The following is a 15,675-nucleotide window of genomic DNA, read 5'->3' as shown; positions in this document are numbered from 1 at the left end:
TAAATTATGTTCTACAAGTCCAGCATTAGTTGGATTACTGGACCTGATGAAGATGGCAAAAGAGGTGCTTTAAAACAGACCTTCTAGCTGTTTAAGCAGCAGGTCTCTGCTATGCAGAACACCAGTGTTGTTGAATGTTTGTGGAGTTTTCAGCTGTAGAGAAGTGAGACCCGAAGAATTATTTAAAATGGCAATTATTGGCACAATCTGCTGAAGCGACAGCGATGATGAAAGTTTTGTTTATGCCCAAAAGCCCCCTGAAGACTTGTAAACTATAAACCTGTTTGTTCAGTCCTGCGTTGTACTATAACGTGTTGTTGCTGAATCTTTGGACTGTCAGGCAATGAACAAGCTGCTGGTGGAACTACGTGTCTTAGCTCTATCCACGAGGGGGCGCTCTTTAACGTCCCTGTGAGCTGTGCCTGTGGCAAACAGTGTAAAACAAGGAGAAACTAATTTGGCCTGTGTTATCTTGTGTGATACGTACAAAGACGTGCATTTAGTTATATTGTAATATATGTCATTATTGAATTAATTTATGTGCGTTCTAAAACACAACCGCTCCTTTCCGCCGTGGCGGAAATACCCGAAACCTTCCGGAATAGACCGAAGTATTTCGGCCATCTTTGTTTTTTCAATGTGGAGCCTGTGACCACTCCAATAATGTCAGTACTCCGGGTTTGTTGCAGCTGCGTGTAAGGAGTAAATCTGGCAGCTCTCATCATTTGATAAAAGCAATCAACTACTTTTATTTATGAAATCTCGAACTACATTCCCTTTGTAAATAATATGTCGTGTTGATTGATATACAGTGTTGAGTGTCAAGGTTAAGAATGCTTGCCAAAGACATTTTAATTAAGATCTTTTCACAGCAGAGAAAGTTGTGGGAACTTCGCGAGCAGGCGTTATGCAGTTTGAGAAACAGATATTCAGCAAGATTGACGTATTGTTCAGATGCAAGCTTCAGGAGATCTATGCAAAATGTTTGCAAACGCAAACAAATGCTTAATTACGAAAATAGCGACGGCTTGGGACGTCCGGCGTGTTTGGAGAATGCATCTCAAATCGCTCTAAGAGGGGCTGTACGTTGGACCCGGACCCTGATAAGCAGCCGCTCCTTTTCGGTGAACACGTGCAGGTCCAAAAACAGCAACAGCGATCTGGGTGGTGAAAGTCAAGATCTTGAAGACGATCTCTTAGAAGACGGGGATATTGATCAACTGATCCAGCAACAAATTACGACAGGTGTCGGCGACCAAGACCACAGGGTGTTCATCGTTCATCCCGATATCAAATGGGGGCAGAGGAAGCCGCGCCTGACTACAGGTCAGTAGTTTGCTCCGGGAGACTGCGGAGTGTTTCGGATGTTTAACCCGTTATGTTAAAAACCAAACGAGTTATGCAGCCACCCGAGGGTGCTGTGTTATTCAACACCAATCAATAAGAAACATTTCGGCGGGGCAGCAGCGTAAGTGCCTGCTCACCTGCTCTCTGGAGATGCCAGCAGCTTGGTCTGACTGGTGTAGCTCTTCTCCCTGCTGAAGAGTCTGGGACACAAGCAAGAGAGGGCCAGCTCAGAGCTGAGAAGAGAGAAAGAAGTACGAGGAAAACTAACTTAATCCTGTACGTGGACCAGTAGGTGGTGTTTTTCCCTCTAGTCCATCATTTCCCAAACCAGTGCCACAGTTTGGTGACAAGAGACCCTGGGGTGGAGGTGTTGTTTCGTCCGATGGGACATGAAACTGAAGACCTGAACGTGTGGTGTTGAATGAAGTACCTTTTAAAAGAGTAAACTTGTTCACTCTAGTTTTTTGGCTTAATTCTGCTGCGGGGCTGGACAAGCTGGCCTTTGATATCATTTTCCATCAATTCACTTGGTTGAATCCGTTTTCTTACTTCTCTACTTGCTGTGCTGAGTGGGTGGGATGGCGATACAAAATGGCTGCCAGACATTGCCCAGCTGGGCGCTGCACGTCAGTGGTGAAATAGGTCCCCTCCTGTATATAAGAGAGCTTTGAGATTCTTTAGTGTGAGAAAATTATAAAAACAATTCTTTACACTCAGGGAATTATTATTTTCTCGATCTTGGCTACAGGGCAGCACGGTTCCGCAGTGGTTAGCATTGTTGGGACCTGGGTTCATCTCCAAACCTGGGGTGCTGTCTGTGTGGAGTTTGTATGTTCTCCCCATGTTCTTATTCCTTACGGATGACACTCCAGTCGGCGCTTTCCAGGTAATGGTAAGGGGGGTTCCCCTCCACCTGGATGATGCGATGGCAGCCATAGTGCTCCAGTACGCTCACCATACACCAGCTGGGGAGGAGTGGGGAGGAGAACAGAGTGATGAAGCCAGTTCGTAGATGGGGATTATTAGGAGGCCATGATGGGTAAAGGCCTGGGGGAAATTTAGCCAGGACACAGGGGTAACACCCCTACTCTTATTGAGAAAAACCCTGGGATTATTAATGACTACAGAGAGTCAGGACCTCGGTTTTATGTCTCATTCGAAGGGCTGTTTCCTCCCACAGTCCAAAAATATACTGGTAGGTTAACTGGCTTCTGGGCCTGGTGTGAGAGTCCCATCCTGGGTGGATCCAGCCTTGTGCCTGTTGCTTGCCAGGATAGGCTCTGCCCCCCCCGACCCTGAACTGGATAAAGCAGGTTAGAAAGTGGATGGGTGGATAGATCTTGGCTAGAGACCCTCAACTCTGCTCCAGTTGATCTCAGAAGATAGGTGTTGCAGGTGATGATGGTACAGTAGATGTCGAAGGACGTCCATTAATGGGATCTTTTCATTTTGTTCTGTAATGTACTGTGGTATAACTGCATTTACGACCAGATAAAAGCATGTGAGAACACAACATTTTTGCACTGTGGATAATTGAAGATAGAGGTTTTTTTAGATAAAACTATTTCTTATGTAAATGGAAGCTGAAGCTTTCATACCCTTTGCAAAAAGAATGAATAGCTTTAAATTATAGCTGTTTTGAAGTGTCAATGAAGAGAGCACAATCACATTCTAAACGATGAATCTAAGGGTGGGGTGGGGTCTTATTTTAAAATGAAGGAGTTAGTGTTGCTGCCTTGCAGGGCTGGGGCGCTGGCTTCAGTTCTGGAACAGGGGTGCTATCTGTGTGGAGTTTGCACGTTTCCCCATGTCCGTGTGGGTTTCTTCGTCCGAGACCGGGCAGCGGACCCATTGATGTGTATGCGGTTCGATTCACAGCGGCTCTTCAGATGGAGGAGGCTGTGGGCCTCGTCTCCACGCTGCAGAACTGGACAGTGGTCGATAAGATCATCGTCTCCACGAAGACGCCTGAAAAGAGGAGGATCTTTGGCAAGGGGAACTTCCAGGCGCTCACAGGTCTCCACGCCCTCCTGTCTCTTCACGGGCTTCACGCTAGGACTGTTTACCTACATGCAGGTGGCCGTGGTTGACCTGGTAAAGACATGGTCAGAGGCTGCGTTTTTATCAGTGTAGATGATTATGGTTAAGTAGATTCCAAACCTGCTCCCATGCGTTTGTTTCGTAGAAGGAGTTGGTTAATGCCACGTGAAGTAAACACTCTGAGCATGGCTCCATTACATAGTTGATTAAACAAATGAAAGTGTAATGTGGACTAGAACTGCAACTTGACTGCAGTGGTTTCCTGGCGCATACTGACAGGCTAGATTCACTCTATTTCTCATTATTTCTAATGAGCAATATCACAGTAGGAAACATACATAATGCAGTTATACAGGTACTTAACATCACAGTCGAGCCTACACGGCTTCCTTAGTGCCATATAGTGTAGTTAAAAGAAGATCAGCTGTGGCTCATAAAAAAAAATCTGTCAGCACATTGTGCAGGATTATGTGTGGGTTAGGCAGTCAGCACTGAGTCTTCGAATGCCCTGCCTTGAAAATAGTGTTCAAAGCCAGATCAGAGTTGTCTGTGCGCAAAACCTTTAATGTTCTTAAAGGGGGTAGCAGGCCGTTTTTAATAAATCACTCGAGGGTCTCGTTTCAGAGAGGATCAGGGGATTACCACAGATCACCGCTGTGTTTGTGAATGTGGAGTGTCTGGCTCCAGTCACTGAGGTGAGTCTTAAGTCAGAGCTGGTCAGCCTTGGCACCTGTAGTCTGTGCCGTTGGCAGTGATCGGCTGCACCTCACTGAGGGTTTCTGTAACGGCACGAAATCATGACTTCCAGGTGCCAGGCTTGGCACTTTCTGCCCCCCAGGCTGAATTATTACTAAGTCACACCGCCCGCAAAATTCCCCCATCCCTCAATTTACTAAAGTAATTTGTTCCATCAGAAGCTGTTCGTAAGATGAAAATTCATTCAACGAAATTCCCGTTTCTTTATGTTAAGCCATCTGATTCGTTCCGGAGGTTTGGAAAATCGCTCGGCATCACTTGTTTTTACCCTAACCGCACTCTGAATCGGCAAAACTAGAACACTATTGCTTGTTTGTGATAATGACCCTGTCTGCCCTAGTAAAATAAGGGAAACGAACAGACAAGATCAAAGGTGTAAAACCTCTAAGAGTGCAGGCGCGCCGCGGACCTGTGTTGTGGAAGGCTACACTACGAAGATGGCGTCTGTGGTCCGGCTACGCGGGACACAGTTTCAATGTAACGAAAAAGCTCCGTGGCTTTACGAAAAACGGGTGTGAAAACGCTCTCGGTTACAGCGAGAATGAGTAAACCGGGTTGAGTTACAGCGAGATCCGAGGGGTGGGCGCGTGTGGAGTCTGCAGGCGGTTTCAGCGCGGCTTTGTGTTTGGCAGAGGGAGCTGGAGGGGGCCTGGGGAGTGAAGGTCTTCGACAGGTACACGGTGGTCCTTCACATCTTCCGCTGCAACGCTCGCACCAAGGAGGCCAAGCTGCAGATCTCTCTGGCCGAGATCCCCCTGCTCAGGTATCCCGCGCACCGAGCCGCAGTTTCCCGCCCTGCGGCCTGCTTCACAGGCTGCCCTCCAGCCGGGGCCGAGCTGTCACTGAGCAGCTGCTGCCTCCGAGAGCGGGCCCCAGGCAGGGCTGGGCTGGGCTCCTCGCAGCTTCGGCAGCCTGTCCGGGCCAGTGGAGGACCTCACCTCCAGGAGGGCCTGACACCTGTCCCAGCCTCCTCTTGGGACAGCCCCATTTCAGTTCGGTTAAAGAGCTCGGAGATGCGGAAGAGCAGTTTTGGAAATGAAAGTTAAATGCACGGGTTGTAGTGTGTAAGCTGACTTTGCAACCTCAAGGAATTTGGTTTTTAGTCAGGGGTGTCCAGTCCTGGTCCTGTAGGGCTGCTGGGTCTGCAGGTTTTCTAGGGCTCTTGAATGAAGAGCTGGGGGAAGCTGTTGTTCAGCTGGTCCTGTTAAGGTACGTTCCACCCCGTCTAGCTCGTTACAGATATGTTGGAATGAGAACTACAGACACACCAACCTTCGGGGAGCGGGTCTGGACACTCCTTTAAATGAATGCTTGTTGGGTTGTTACACGTCAGCTAGTGTTCAGTTAGCGTTACTGCAGTATTGCACTCAAAGAGGAAGGCTTTTCATTTAAACCTCCTGTTTTATGCGGTAACATGCTTTCCTCGACAGAGGAGTGATGTGCCCTATTTCTGTACTGACAGGTCACAGCTGAAGAATGATCTGGCAAACTTAGATCAGCAAGGTGGAGGTTCCAGGTATATTATGGGCTCAGGTAAGAAACTGTAGAAATGGACAAACTTCACATCTTCATGTTTCTCCACACACATTTATGACAAAGTATTTTGTGGATCGCAAAAGGGAAAACCCTGTTGCCAAATTTAGGCCTGCAGGGATTTCTCAGAGCTCCTTGACTTGAGTTTATTCACGCAGGTGAGACGTTCATGGAGGTGCAGCAGCGGCTGTTGAAGGAGAGAGAACTGAAGCTCCGAGCGACCTTGGAGAAGCTGAAGAGGAAGCGTTGCCTGCTTCGCTTCCAGCGCCAAGACAGGGACTTCCCCATCATCTCTGTTGTGGGATATACCAACTGCGGTGAGCAGGGGGGTGACTGTCACTGCCGTCATGGGGTGTACCAACTGCGGTGAGCAGGGGGGTGACTGTCACTGCCGTCATGGGGTGTACCTACTGCGGTGAGCCAGGGGGTGACTGTCACTGCCGTCATGGGGTATACCAACTGCGGTGAGCCGGGGGGTGACTGTCACTGCCGTCATGGGGTATACCAACTGCGGTGAGCAGGGGGGTGACTGTCACTGCCGTCATGGGGTATACCAACAGCGGTGAGCCGGGGGGTGACTGTCACTGCCGTCATGGGGTATACCAACTGCGGTGAGCAGGGGGTTGACTGTCACTGGTGTCATGGGGTATACCAACTGCAGTGAGCCGGGGGGTGACTGTCACTGCCATCATGGAATATACCTACTACGTTGAGCAGAGGGGTGACTAAATGTAGGCAGTCACATGGCCTGTTCCAGAATTTTTCCAAGCTTTCTTCAGCCTACACATCTCAACGACAGTACTTTATGTTCTTAGTATTACTAGCAGTACTCTATGTGTCGCCTGCAGGCAAGACGACCCTGATTAAAGCCCTGACTGGCGACGCAGGGCTCCAGCCCCGAGATCAGCTCTTCGCTACGCTTGACGTCACCGTCCACGCTGGCCAGCTGCCCAGCCACATGACTGTCCTGTTTGTCGACACCATCGGCTTCCTCTCCCAGCTGCCTCACCAGCTTATTGACTCGTTCTCTGCCACCCTGCAGGACGTGGTGCATTCTGTACGTGGCTGACTGCTAGGAGAAATTAGCAGTGCCCTTTACTTCACACGGGCACTGTGCTGTCTTTTCACATTCCTCACCTCAGGAAATCATTACAGATAATTTCCTAAGTTTCCTGGTGCTTCAATTTAATATTTGCGGTTGGTCCTGTTTTAGATCCAAAAACTAAAATTCCTGTTTAAATGGGTGGACAGCATAAGCTGTCTTTGATCCAGGTGACAGCGGCTGATTAAGACTGGGTTACATTCTGTAGAAATATGTATTTTTTTAAATTAACCATTACTGTGTTAACAGCAGCATCATTGTCTGCATGTTGTGCAGTGTAATTCTGCTTTGACCTGAACTGTGTTTTTTCTCCATCTTAACGGTCGATTCCCAGCATTACTGCATAAATAACCTGGGTGAAGCTGGAAGAAACTGCAGTTAGATCCCTTACTAATATCCGCAGGGCCCCACTCAGTTAAGGCTTCTGCTAGACCTTGCTTTTTTTTCTGTTTTAGCACAGTGAAACAGAAAGCCTACGTCAGTATCAAATACTGCAAACACTGCAAAGAATCGTGTCTTCCTGCAGGGCAGCCAGAAGAACAGCAGTATCCTCCAATTCTGTGGTTCCTAATAGGATCCTGTTTCACAGTGTCATCAGACTCTTGTGAGCACAGGGAGCTACAGTACATTAGCCAGTCTTGCTAGATGACTTTGCCTTTTCTGAATCCTTTTAACCCCGAACAGGACCTGATCATTCACGTGAGAGACATCAGCCACCCGGAGAGCCTGAACCAGAAGGTCGACGTGTTGAACGTGCTGAAGAACCTGCAGGTCCCCAGCCGTCTGATGGACAGCATCATTGAAGTTCACAACAAGATCGATCTCATTGATGGGTAAAGGACAGACCACATGAATGCCGCTGTGAAATTCTGGTACTGGATACCCCTGCAGATATCGTTCCCCTTGGTTAAAATGATGGATTACGATCAGGCATACTGATTTTCGTGTGTGAAAACCACAATGTTAATGTTAATGTGTGCCCAGTCGATACGTAACGTACAGCAAATGAATGCTTTCTTTTTGCTTCAAGATGAAAAACAAATGCCTGATCAGGACCTGAACGAAGACCATGTTGCATAAATTACTCTTTAAAATAGCTGTGCGCAATGACCTGAAATACACTGCAGACAAATAAAACATGGAAAGAGTTTTTTATTCTCAATACTGGAAAAAATATACATTTTTCTGTAACAATGCAAATTGTATGCTTCTCCTCAGAAATAAAGGATCAGGAGGTTTAGCATTATCACCAAGGATAAACTGTACTTTTGGAACATATAGCACAAGTTAGTGTTTCTTAGCAAGGACAAGACCCATGAACCACATCAGTCCTAGCAGCAATGAAATCTGCTTTAGCCCAGCACTACATTGTGTACCCTTATAATACTGGATTCTGTATTGCCTTCAGTTACCAGCCTACCGAACCAAACATCCAGCCCATATCAGCTTTGAAAGGACAAGGTTTAGAGGTCTTGAAGAAAAGAATAGAGGACGTCATTCTAAAAACAACTGGGAAGCACATTCTGACCATCAAAGTGGATCTCAGTAGTTCTCAGTTAAGGTAAGGGATATCCACACAACACTACACTAAGTTTCCAGGGTAACCTAAGGTAAGATTTCTTTAAATTGATTTGACTGCAAGGTTTTTGACTCCAAGAGTTTGTTTCTTTTTTTGCAATGCAGTGACTAGACCTAAACAATGTAGTTTACAGTAGATGGAGCTGTTTTAAATGTAATAGCACCTCCCATAGTTTCATTATAGTACATCTTTACCCTTTGCCCAAATGAAATTCACCCCTTTCCCCTCTCTTGATTTGTTTTATTTTTTTAAGATCCATCCCCTGCTTTACTGTGATCCACCAGTCTATAATCTGCATCACCAGGGAGAAACTCTCGTGATTTATTGCATAGGGAGCTGAATGTGTGTGCCCTTCCTTTTGCATGTTTTTTTTCTCTCCACACTTACAGCACAGGTGGTGCTGAACAAGGAATATATTCCTGAGAAAGATGTGAGAGGCAGAGCTGCATTGTAAGCAAACTGCCCCGCAAACTGTGCAATAGAAAGTGGAACACAGGATCAGATTAAAACACCATTTAGAGTGCTGATCAGTCTGTGAACAGTGATTCCCTATTATAAAGGAAATAAATTACATGGCAGGTTCCCTTCACCTGAAGTACTTGGCTGCCTTGGAAAGTGCAGTGTTCGGTAAACATCACTGGGTTAGCAGATGAAACTGCAGCAGGGTCCTCGTTTGTCTCTGGACACTGAAGCGCTGTTTCTCTCTTCACAGCTGGCTTTACAGGGAAGCCACAGTGCAGGAGGTTGGTGTTGTGCCAGAAGAAGGGACAGCCAATGTCAAGGTCATTATCAGCAGTGCTGCATATGGGCGTTACAGGAAGCTGTTCCAGGCTAGTTAGCCCTTCAGGTGAAAGCTCTGTGTGCTTGGCTCGTGACCTGTGAAGATGATTTGTCTGCACTCTGCTCAGTATGTGTTCTGCTGTGAAAGCCTGAGGCTCCACAGTGTGTGTGTTGACACTGATGATATGTACTGTATGGCTCCCTAAATGCAGGGACATGTCTAACGTTAAAAGTGGCTCTTACCAGAACTATCGCACAACTGAATGCATGTACAATTTAGGAGCTGTACAGTGTAATGTATAGATTCTAATGCATTTTCTGTAAATAAAATTTGGATATTTAACGTGGTATTTTTGCATAGCATTTCTGCTTTCCAACATGTATGAAATAGTCTTTCTGTGGCTGAATCATCTAGTATAGAAGGTAAATCCTGACTGTCATTTTCCAAATAGACTGTACATATCTATTTCTACATACCCTTTACACATATTATGTAGATAACATAAAATAAGCATTTTTAATATTGCTTATTTTCATATGTCCATGAAATCTAATCCAAAAACAAATTCTCCTTTGTTACTCTTCAACAATGACAGACCGGCCTTGGAAAATAGGACCATATACACTTATTTTTACCTTTCTTTTACTGAACAAAATAATCGTAACATTACTACGAACTGTAGTATGTAATGAAGCTGCTTACCTTTTGGTGTGATGGGAAAAACTCAACATAAAAGGTATTATGAAAAAGTCAACGTGAAGTTTCAGAGTCACAGCATGTGATCAAGTGAGCTGTACAAGCTTCATGTTCAGGGAGATGACGATCGAGCAGAACTGACACAGCCCGATGAAATCGCCCGCAATGATGTTCAGGCTGCCTGTGTCTCCACCAGAGGTCTGCTCCCAGAGCCACGCTTCCAGACAGCCATAGTTCTGCAACGTCAGAGTCCATATGGACTGCCTGGGGTGAAGCACGATGAACTGCGTGCTTGCTGTCAGGTTCAGCCCAGCCACAGAAAACCTCCCTGAAATCAAACAAAGAGGTGTTGAAAGAAAAAGGCCTCTTTCAGAAGAACAGAAGAAAGAAGAAATCTAGCCTGTTCCGTAGTTAGTAGTTAATTGATATAAGGGTCTCCGCCAGCTGTTTCTTAAAAGAAGCCAGCGTAAGCTTCAACAGCTTTTAAGCGCTTTAAAACAATAGTGCATTAAAGTTCTTGCTTTAAAGTGCACCTGTAATTGCACTCTTCAAGTTTTTCTCCTAGTTAAAATAATGTTTGAAATTTCGAAAAGTCAGCTAGCATACTAATAGGAAATCCAGATTGAGATAACCAAGACTTTAATTCTGGTTAATTCCTCCGCTGACACACCTTTCGTGTCTTGTGTGATGCCTAATAAATGCAAAACACAAAGTGTCTGTGATCGCCTTGCAAAGATGAATACTGCTGTAGCTGGAATCACTCTGCAGCACCGTGTGCAGAGACTCCTACCTGGGCTTCCTGTGTGTTTCCGTTTGTCCAGGTACTCAACCACACCCTCTGCGCTGGCTCGGTTGGCCCACCAGTAGGGGATTGCAGGCCACAGATCCTGATGCTTCTCAGCTGTTTGGTCTTCATATGAAACAATCACCTGGTAGCCCGACTCCCACAACCTCCTCAGTGTTGGTGTTTCCTGAGGGCAAGCAAGCTTAGCTGTGAAATTACCTCTATACAAGGCATGACTCGCTCTTTGGATGCATTTGTGTTTGTTGCAGCATTCGACTGAAGTGAGAGGACACTGCCTTGTTTGGGATATTAGTGCGTTTCACAGCAACCCAGGAGTCAGTAGTTAGTGAGGTGTCCTGTACAGGTCAACACCAACAGTCCCTTGAACTTGTGAGGTTCTGATTATGCACCCTTGCTTCTCCCAGACTGCACTGATGACTCTTTGTGAAACTCCAAATCCCTAGCCTTCAAGATTCCAGTGGTTCCGTTTAATCAGGTCAAGGTTGCAAGTCAGGACAGAATACAAAGAGGTTAGGAGGTGGTATCGCAGGTTGCTAAGATTTTTTCTGAGTGACTAAATTACCCAAGAACAAACGTGTGACAAACAAGAGGCACTTGTCCCAAACCTTTTGCTCCTTGATAATGGTTCAACACTATCAATTTGTTTAATTGACTGAAGTGGGAATGATACACCTTGTGTTCTCATATGGCTCATTTTTTAACAGGATTTGTTTTAAATTATTTTAGAAAGTGCCTTCTTTCTCCTTCTTTTTTTCTTGATTTATTGAACCATCTGAACTACTGCTTTCTAGCATTTAATTAACTTGCTCTTGGGAAACATTTGTTCTACACTCCAAGCAGAATATTAATGGTTCCCTTACATTCTCTAATGTAAAGATCATTTAATGCTTTCTTCCACCTTGTAGAATTATACTTTGAACTTACGTCAGAGACCAAAATGAAATAGAACTGCCTCATTTAACTAAAAGGTTCTGCTTGCTATTGAATGACTTACCATGAATGGACATAATTTGGAGCCAAAAATATGCCTCAAAGAAAGAACAAGTCTCTCATGACTGTCTTCATTCAGCCCTTCAAAATGGCTACATGCCAAAAAGACAATTTCCTTGGGATGAAATTTGAGCCACTGAGCAATGTCCTGTAAAGTCTCCTGCAATGGAACAGTATCTTTAAAATAGTATAAGAACATGATTTATAAAATTTTGCCAAGAAAATTTACCAAGAAAAAAACTATTAGCTGCAAAGTTAGGATAAGGAGTTACATTTTATGTATTCCATTTGCTAATTAAAATGTAGCAAGTACCCAGATTTCTTTTAAACTCTATAAACATTTATTTGCTGTCTTGATTGTCTGTACCCTAAAAATATACCTGGCTGCTTAGAAGTGCTAAATTAAGAAAAACAGGTTTATAAAAAATGTCTGAAACTGACCAAAAAAGATATTTCCAGTACTTCAGATGCTAGAAGACACAGTACAGAATTCTGGATTTCAGCTTGTGCAATTCCATTTAAAAAGCTGATATGTGATTGTTAGAGGGCAGTAGGTTCAAACATGATGGATGTCCTTGTCTGAACCACATTCCCCAGAATGCTGTGGGGAATCACCTGCTGCTATTAGTCACCTGACCAGTCCTGAGAAGATTATTGGTCAGGTGCTAGTTGATAAATCATGAAGCAAGGGCTTACAGTGTCAGTATTTTATCTGCTGTTTAGAGACAAAAGGGCAGATCCTCTGTCATGCAAACGGTACCAGAGGTAAGGAGTTAAAGGGGAACTGCAATGCTATTTTTACATTTTGGGGTAATGTTGATTTGGAAATGATGAATGCATTTCAAACCACAATGAAACTACAAAGTACATGGTAATGTGTACAACCTCAAATTTACATCGCAAAAGAGACAAAGTTTCAAGGTGCGCATAGTGCCATATTGCCGTTATTGTCTGCGATTCAGATCGACGCAACAAAACTTATGATGACATGAAAGTGGCCCTATTACGTGGTAAACATGCTTTAGATCAAGCAAATGTTGCTACTATATTAATAGTAAATATTTTCATGAAACCGACAAAGCGGTATGATTTTTAGATACTTTTAAGTATTGCAAAAAAAGAGTAACCTGACAACCAACTAAAACATACTCATAATAATTAATATTGTAAAGAGACCCTGTGCTTACAGTGACTAGTGAACAGGAAGGGCCACTTTCACGTCACAATTCACACAAACTCTCTTCCGTGGCGAGGCCAGCGGTTTCTTGTCTGCCTGCGACAACAAGGCAACCATACGCTACTTTCACAAAGCTCACGATTTTACACTAAATTCAGATATTTGTAAAATTTTGCAATACCATCAATTAAGTTTGTGACTGAGATTTAGTAACCGGTCCGAGAAATTGGGACTGCAGCTCCTCTTTAATTGACTGACCAGTGTCTTACCCCGACGTTCCTATTTACAACATTCCAGCCCAGGAGGTGTGAGTGTCACAGTAATCTACTCTAGGCACAGGCATTGTTCATGCTCCTACTTCTAGCCAAGCTACAGTTATTTTCTGCAACGCATCCCTGTTTAAAAACTGCATGAGGTTTAGATGGCACATGGCTGCCTGTTACTCACCCGCACTGTCATAGTGGTGTAAATCACATGTGTGTAATAAAGATCATCTGAAGGATCTTGAGGTTTGTGAGCAATTCTAAGATCGAAATATCGAATCCCAGCATTCAGCTGTTCCAGAATGTTTTCCTCCTGGGGAAGCACAAAGGAGCAATTGAACACACTTACTTTACATGGAGTCACTTTCACTTTAATAAAGTGGTGATGAAATTATTTGTGTTCTCTTCTGGAAACAAATGTTTCCTTGAATTTCTTGTTTCTACAGTGAAGCTACATGTTACAAAACGTTCTAAAAGTAACTCTATGTGTAGCACTTACAGTTTTGAAACTAGCATTGGAGACATTGCCATCTGAAGGATGTACTGTAGCAGTCATATCCTTTCTATGAAGGGAGCCCACCCATGTTAGTGATGTTCACACAACACAAACCTGTGTTTTTGCCCATTTATAAATAACTGGCCGTGTGACACAGGGCAAGACACGGTCCACAATCCTCAATGCATTAGACTCAGATGAGACCAAAGGTGAGTTTATGTCCAAACAGTAACTCATAGAGTCATGACTTCCTGAAACACAAAACTTTTATCATGCATTTTGCTAACATTGATAACAATATTCTGTTTACTGGTATATGCTTCAGGTTCATCCAAAAATATTTTACCTTATGTAAAATGTATACTGAAGACAGCAACTTTTCCTTAAACAGTATTCATCGCTTAAGCATTCATTTTAATATTTTCTTGTTTCATATATGAATTAATAAAGGGTATTTAGAAGCATTAACTTGTAATTACAGTATAAATAAAAAACCAATGGCGCTAATTTGAATCAGTACCTCGTCTTGTTAAACGTCTGCCAGTTATTAGATTTTAAACACAAAATGTAAAAGAGGTTGAATGAACCAGGCGAGTATTTACCTGGGATTGCGAGGCACCACAAAGGTCTGTCCCAGAGAATCTCCGGGAGCTGAGACATCCAGTCCTGATAATCATGTTCACTTGAGAGACGAGCCATTCTTCGGTGACCTGTAAGATTGAGTTCACGGACAGTTTCGATACATAAAGCTATATCGTATAAGATCTACGACATAGCAACATTATGGATCGTAAACAAATTGAAAACGTACTAGGAGGAGGTATACAGACTACACATACAAAACTGCAGTTTCTGACGTAACTTGGTGTGCAGAACGGTGTTGCTGTTAAGTGCTGGACGAAACTTCCCTTTTCTATTGTATTGTCAAGCGCTTTGGGGTGAAAGGACTATACACATACAATTAGTTATTCATTACGCTGTAGTCTTTAAACAGATAAGAACTCGGAAGGGGTGGCTGTAGCTTAACACCAAGAAAGACGCTTCGAAATACTGACAAAATCTGAAAACTGTTCAGAGAGTGGTGTATGGTAAAGAGGTCAGTAACAACCGATGAAGACTGACACTGTTTCTTACCGGACACTCTACTGAAATTTCGTGCACACTGAATGCTCGATGAATCATAAGATGGTGTAGATAACGTCACATAATGAGAAATGTTCTGTTTCAGCTACAGTATTGTTATAGTTACAAAACGCGCAGCCTTCTGCTCTATTTCCTGCTGTGATGTTTTTTCATGACGACAACTGTAAAACCAGTGTCAGAGACCGTCTACAAAGTGCACCAAAATAGCGCCACGTCAAAGTCTGTTCTCCAGCTTTTCCCCAGGTCTCAAACTCCACATGGTAATACTAGTACTGATGATTATGATGAAAAACAGATTTCTGAGATTATAAAATGCTGTTTACCGAAACGCGTCGCAGCTGTTGCTGTTACAGCTTTGGCTCTTTATACCTCAAGTGTTTTAACAGCACATGTCGAGCTATAAATTAAAACCAAGCAGTCTAAAAAACGTAGAGACAGTCCGAATACCATGACGCCAGACCAGCTGTGACAGACAGGTAATGCACCGTCCCACCACTAGGTGGCACGAAATGTCCACACGTGTTTGGGAGGGTACAAACCAAATTCCTCAAGAAGCATTTGTGATGTTGTCCTCCCTGTTTCAGTAGCCGCAGGTATTTCTGTATGTTTCAGTGACACGTAAGAAATGTAGACACTCCTACCCTTTTAATGTCTGAACCATCTCGTATCGATCACAAACCAAGAGTGTTAAGAATGACTTGATAACGTTTTGGCTGTGTTCATATCGTCAGCCAATTTATCCAAACTGAGAGGCCCGGAGGCCTGTGCTTTTTTTTCTTAGCAAGGTCTAATCAATCTCTTTAACTTCTTATCACTACCCAAAAGCAACAGCAAAAAAAAAAAGACTCCTTACGATTTCTTTGTGTAGCGTCACCTGAGGCGGGCTGAGAACAGCGCCTGGGGGCGGGACTATGGGACTGTATATAGTGGGGCGGAGGGCAGTAGACAGTCTCTTCCCTTCGTGTGT

The 15,675-nt window shown here is 44.1% G+C and overlaps 2 protein-coding genes across 3 annotated transcripts; one reads left to right on the top strand and one right to left on the bottom strand.

The window, feature by feature from the left end:
• Positions 1–628: 628 nt before the first annotated feature.
• gtpbp6 (GTP binding protein 6) lies at positions 629–9,484 on the top strand. Its single transcript, XM_088913531.1, has 10 exons — positions 629–1,326; positions 3,226–3,363; positions 4,012–4,082; positions 4,776–4,906; positions 5,606–5,676; positions 5,835–5,993; positions 6,525–6,733; positions 7,463–7,611; positions 8,187–8,339; positions 9,070–9,484. The coding sequence occupies exons 1-10, from the start codon at positions 834–836 to the stop codon at positions 9,194–9,196; spliced, it is 1,701 nt and encodes a 566-aa protein (XP_088769657.1). The 5' UTR covers positions 629–833; the 3' UTR covers positions 9,197–9,484.
• LOC148835843 (PI-PLC X domain-containing protein 1-like) lies at positions 7,911–14,875 on the bottom strand. Of its 2 annotated transcripts, XM_088913533.1 has the most exons (7): positions 14,700–14,875; positions 14,168–14,275; positions 13,680–13,816; positions 13,254–13,382; positions 11,634–11,789; positions 10,625–10,805; positions 7,911–10,162 (listed from the first exon to the last, which is right to left on the bottom strand). In XM_088913533.1, the coding sequence occupies exons 2-7, from the start codon at positions 14,262–14,264 to the stop codon at positions 9,921–9,923; spliced, it is 942 nt and encodes a 313-aa protein (XP_088769659.1). In that variant the 5' UTR covers positions 14,265–14,275; positions 14,700–14,875; the 3' UTR covers positions 7,911–9,920. The 2 variants fall into 2 exon arrangements, with proteins under 2 accessions (XP_088769659.1, XP_088769660.1); XM_088913534.1 differs by lacking the exon at positions 13,680–13,816 and having other exon boundaries at positions 14,700–14,848.
• Between the last annotated feature and the right edge of the window lie 800 nt (positions 14,876–15,675).

This window comes from Atractosteus spatula, chromosome 4, assembly GCF_055471065.1.
Source record: "Atractosteus spatula isolate fAtrSpa1 chromosome 4, fAtrSpa1.hap1, whole genome shotgun sequence".
Lineage (NCBI taxonomy): Eukaryota > Metazoa > Chordata > Actinopteri > Semionotiformes > Lepisosteidae > Atractosteus > Atractosteus spatula.
This window is presented reverse-complemented; position numbering and strand designations above follow the sequence as displayed.

Bases quoted from the DNA above. Each gene is read 5' to 3' on its own strand.
- LOC148835843 (XM_088913533.1), bottom strand. From the start codon at position 14,264: ATGGCTCGTCTCTCAAGTGAACATGATTATCAGGACTGGATGTCTCAG. The intron at 13,383-13,679 runs GTTTGTGTTGTG...GTGCTTCCCCAG, and splicing joins ATAAATGGGCAAAAACACAG to GAGGAAAACATTCTGGAACA. The intron at 10,806-11,633 runs GTAAGTCATTCA...GCTTGCCCTCAG, and splicing joins CCAAATTATGTCCATTCATG to GAAACACCAACACTGAGGAG.
- gtpbp6 (XM_088913531.1), top strand. From the start codon at position 834: ATGCTTGCCAAAGACATTTTAATTAAGATCTTTTCACAGCAGAGAAAG. The intron at 3,364-4,011 runs GTCTCCACGCCC...GTCTCGTTTCAG, and splicing joins GAACTTCCAGGCGCTCACAG to AGAGGATCAGGGGATTACCA. The intron at 4,907-5,605 runs GTATCCCGCGCA...CTGTACTGACAG, and splicing joins GCCGAGATCCCCCTGCTCAG to GTCACAGCTGAAGAATGATC.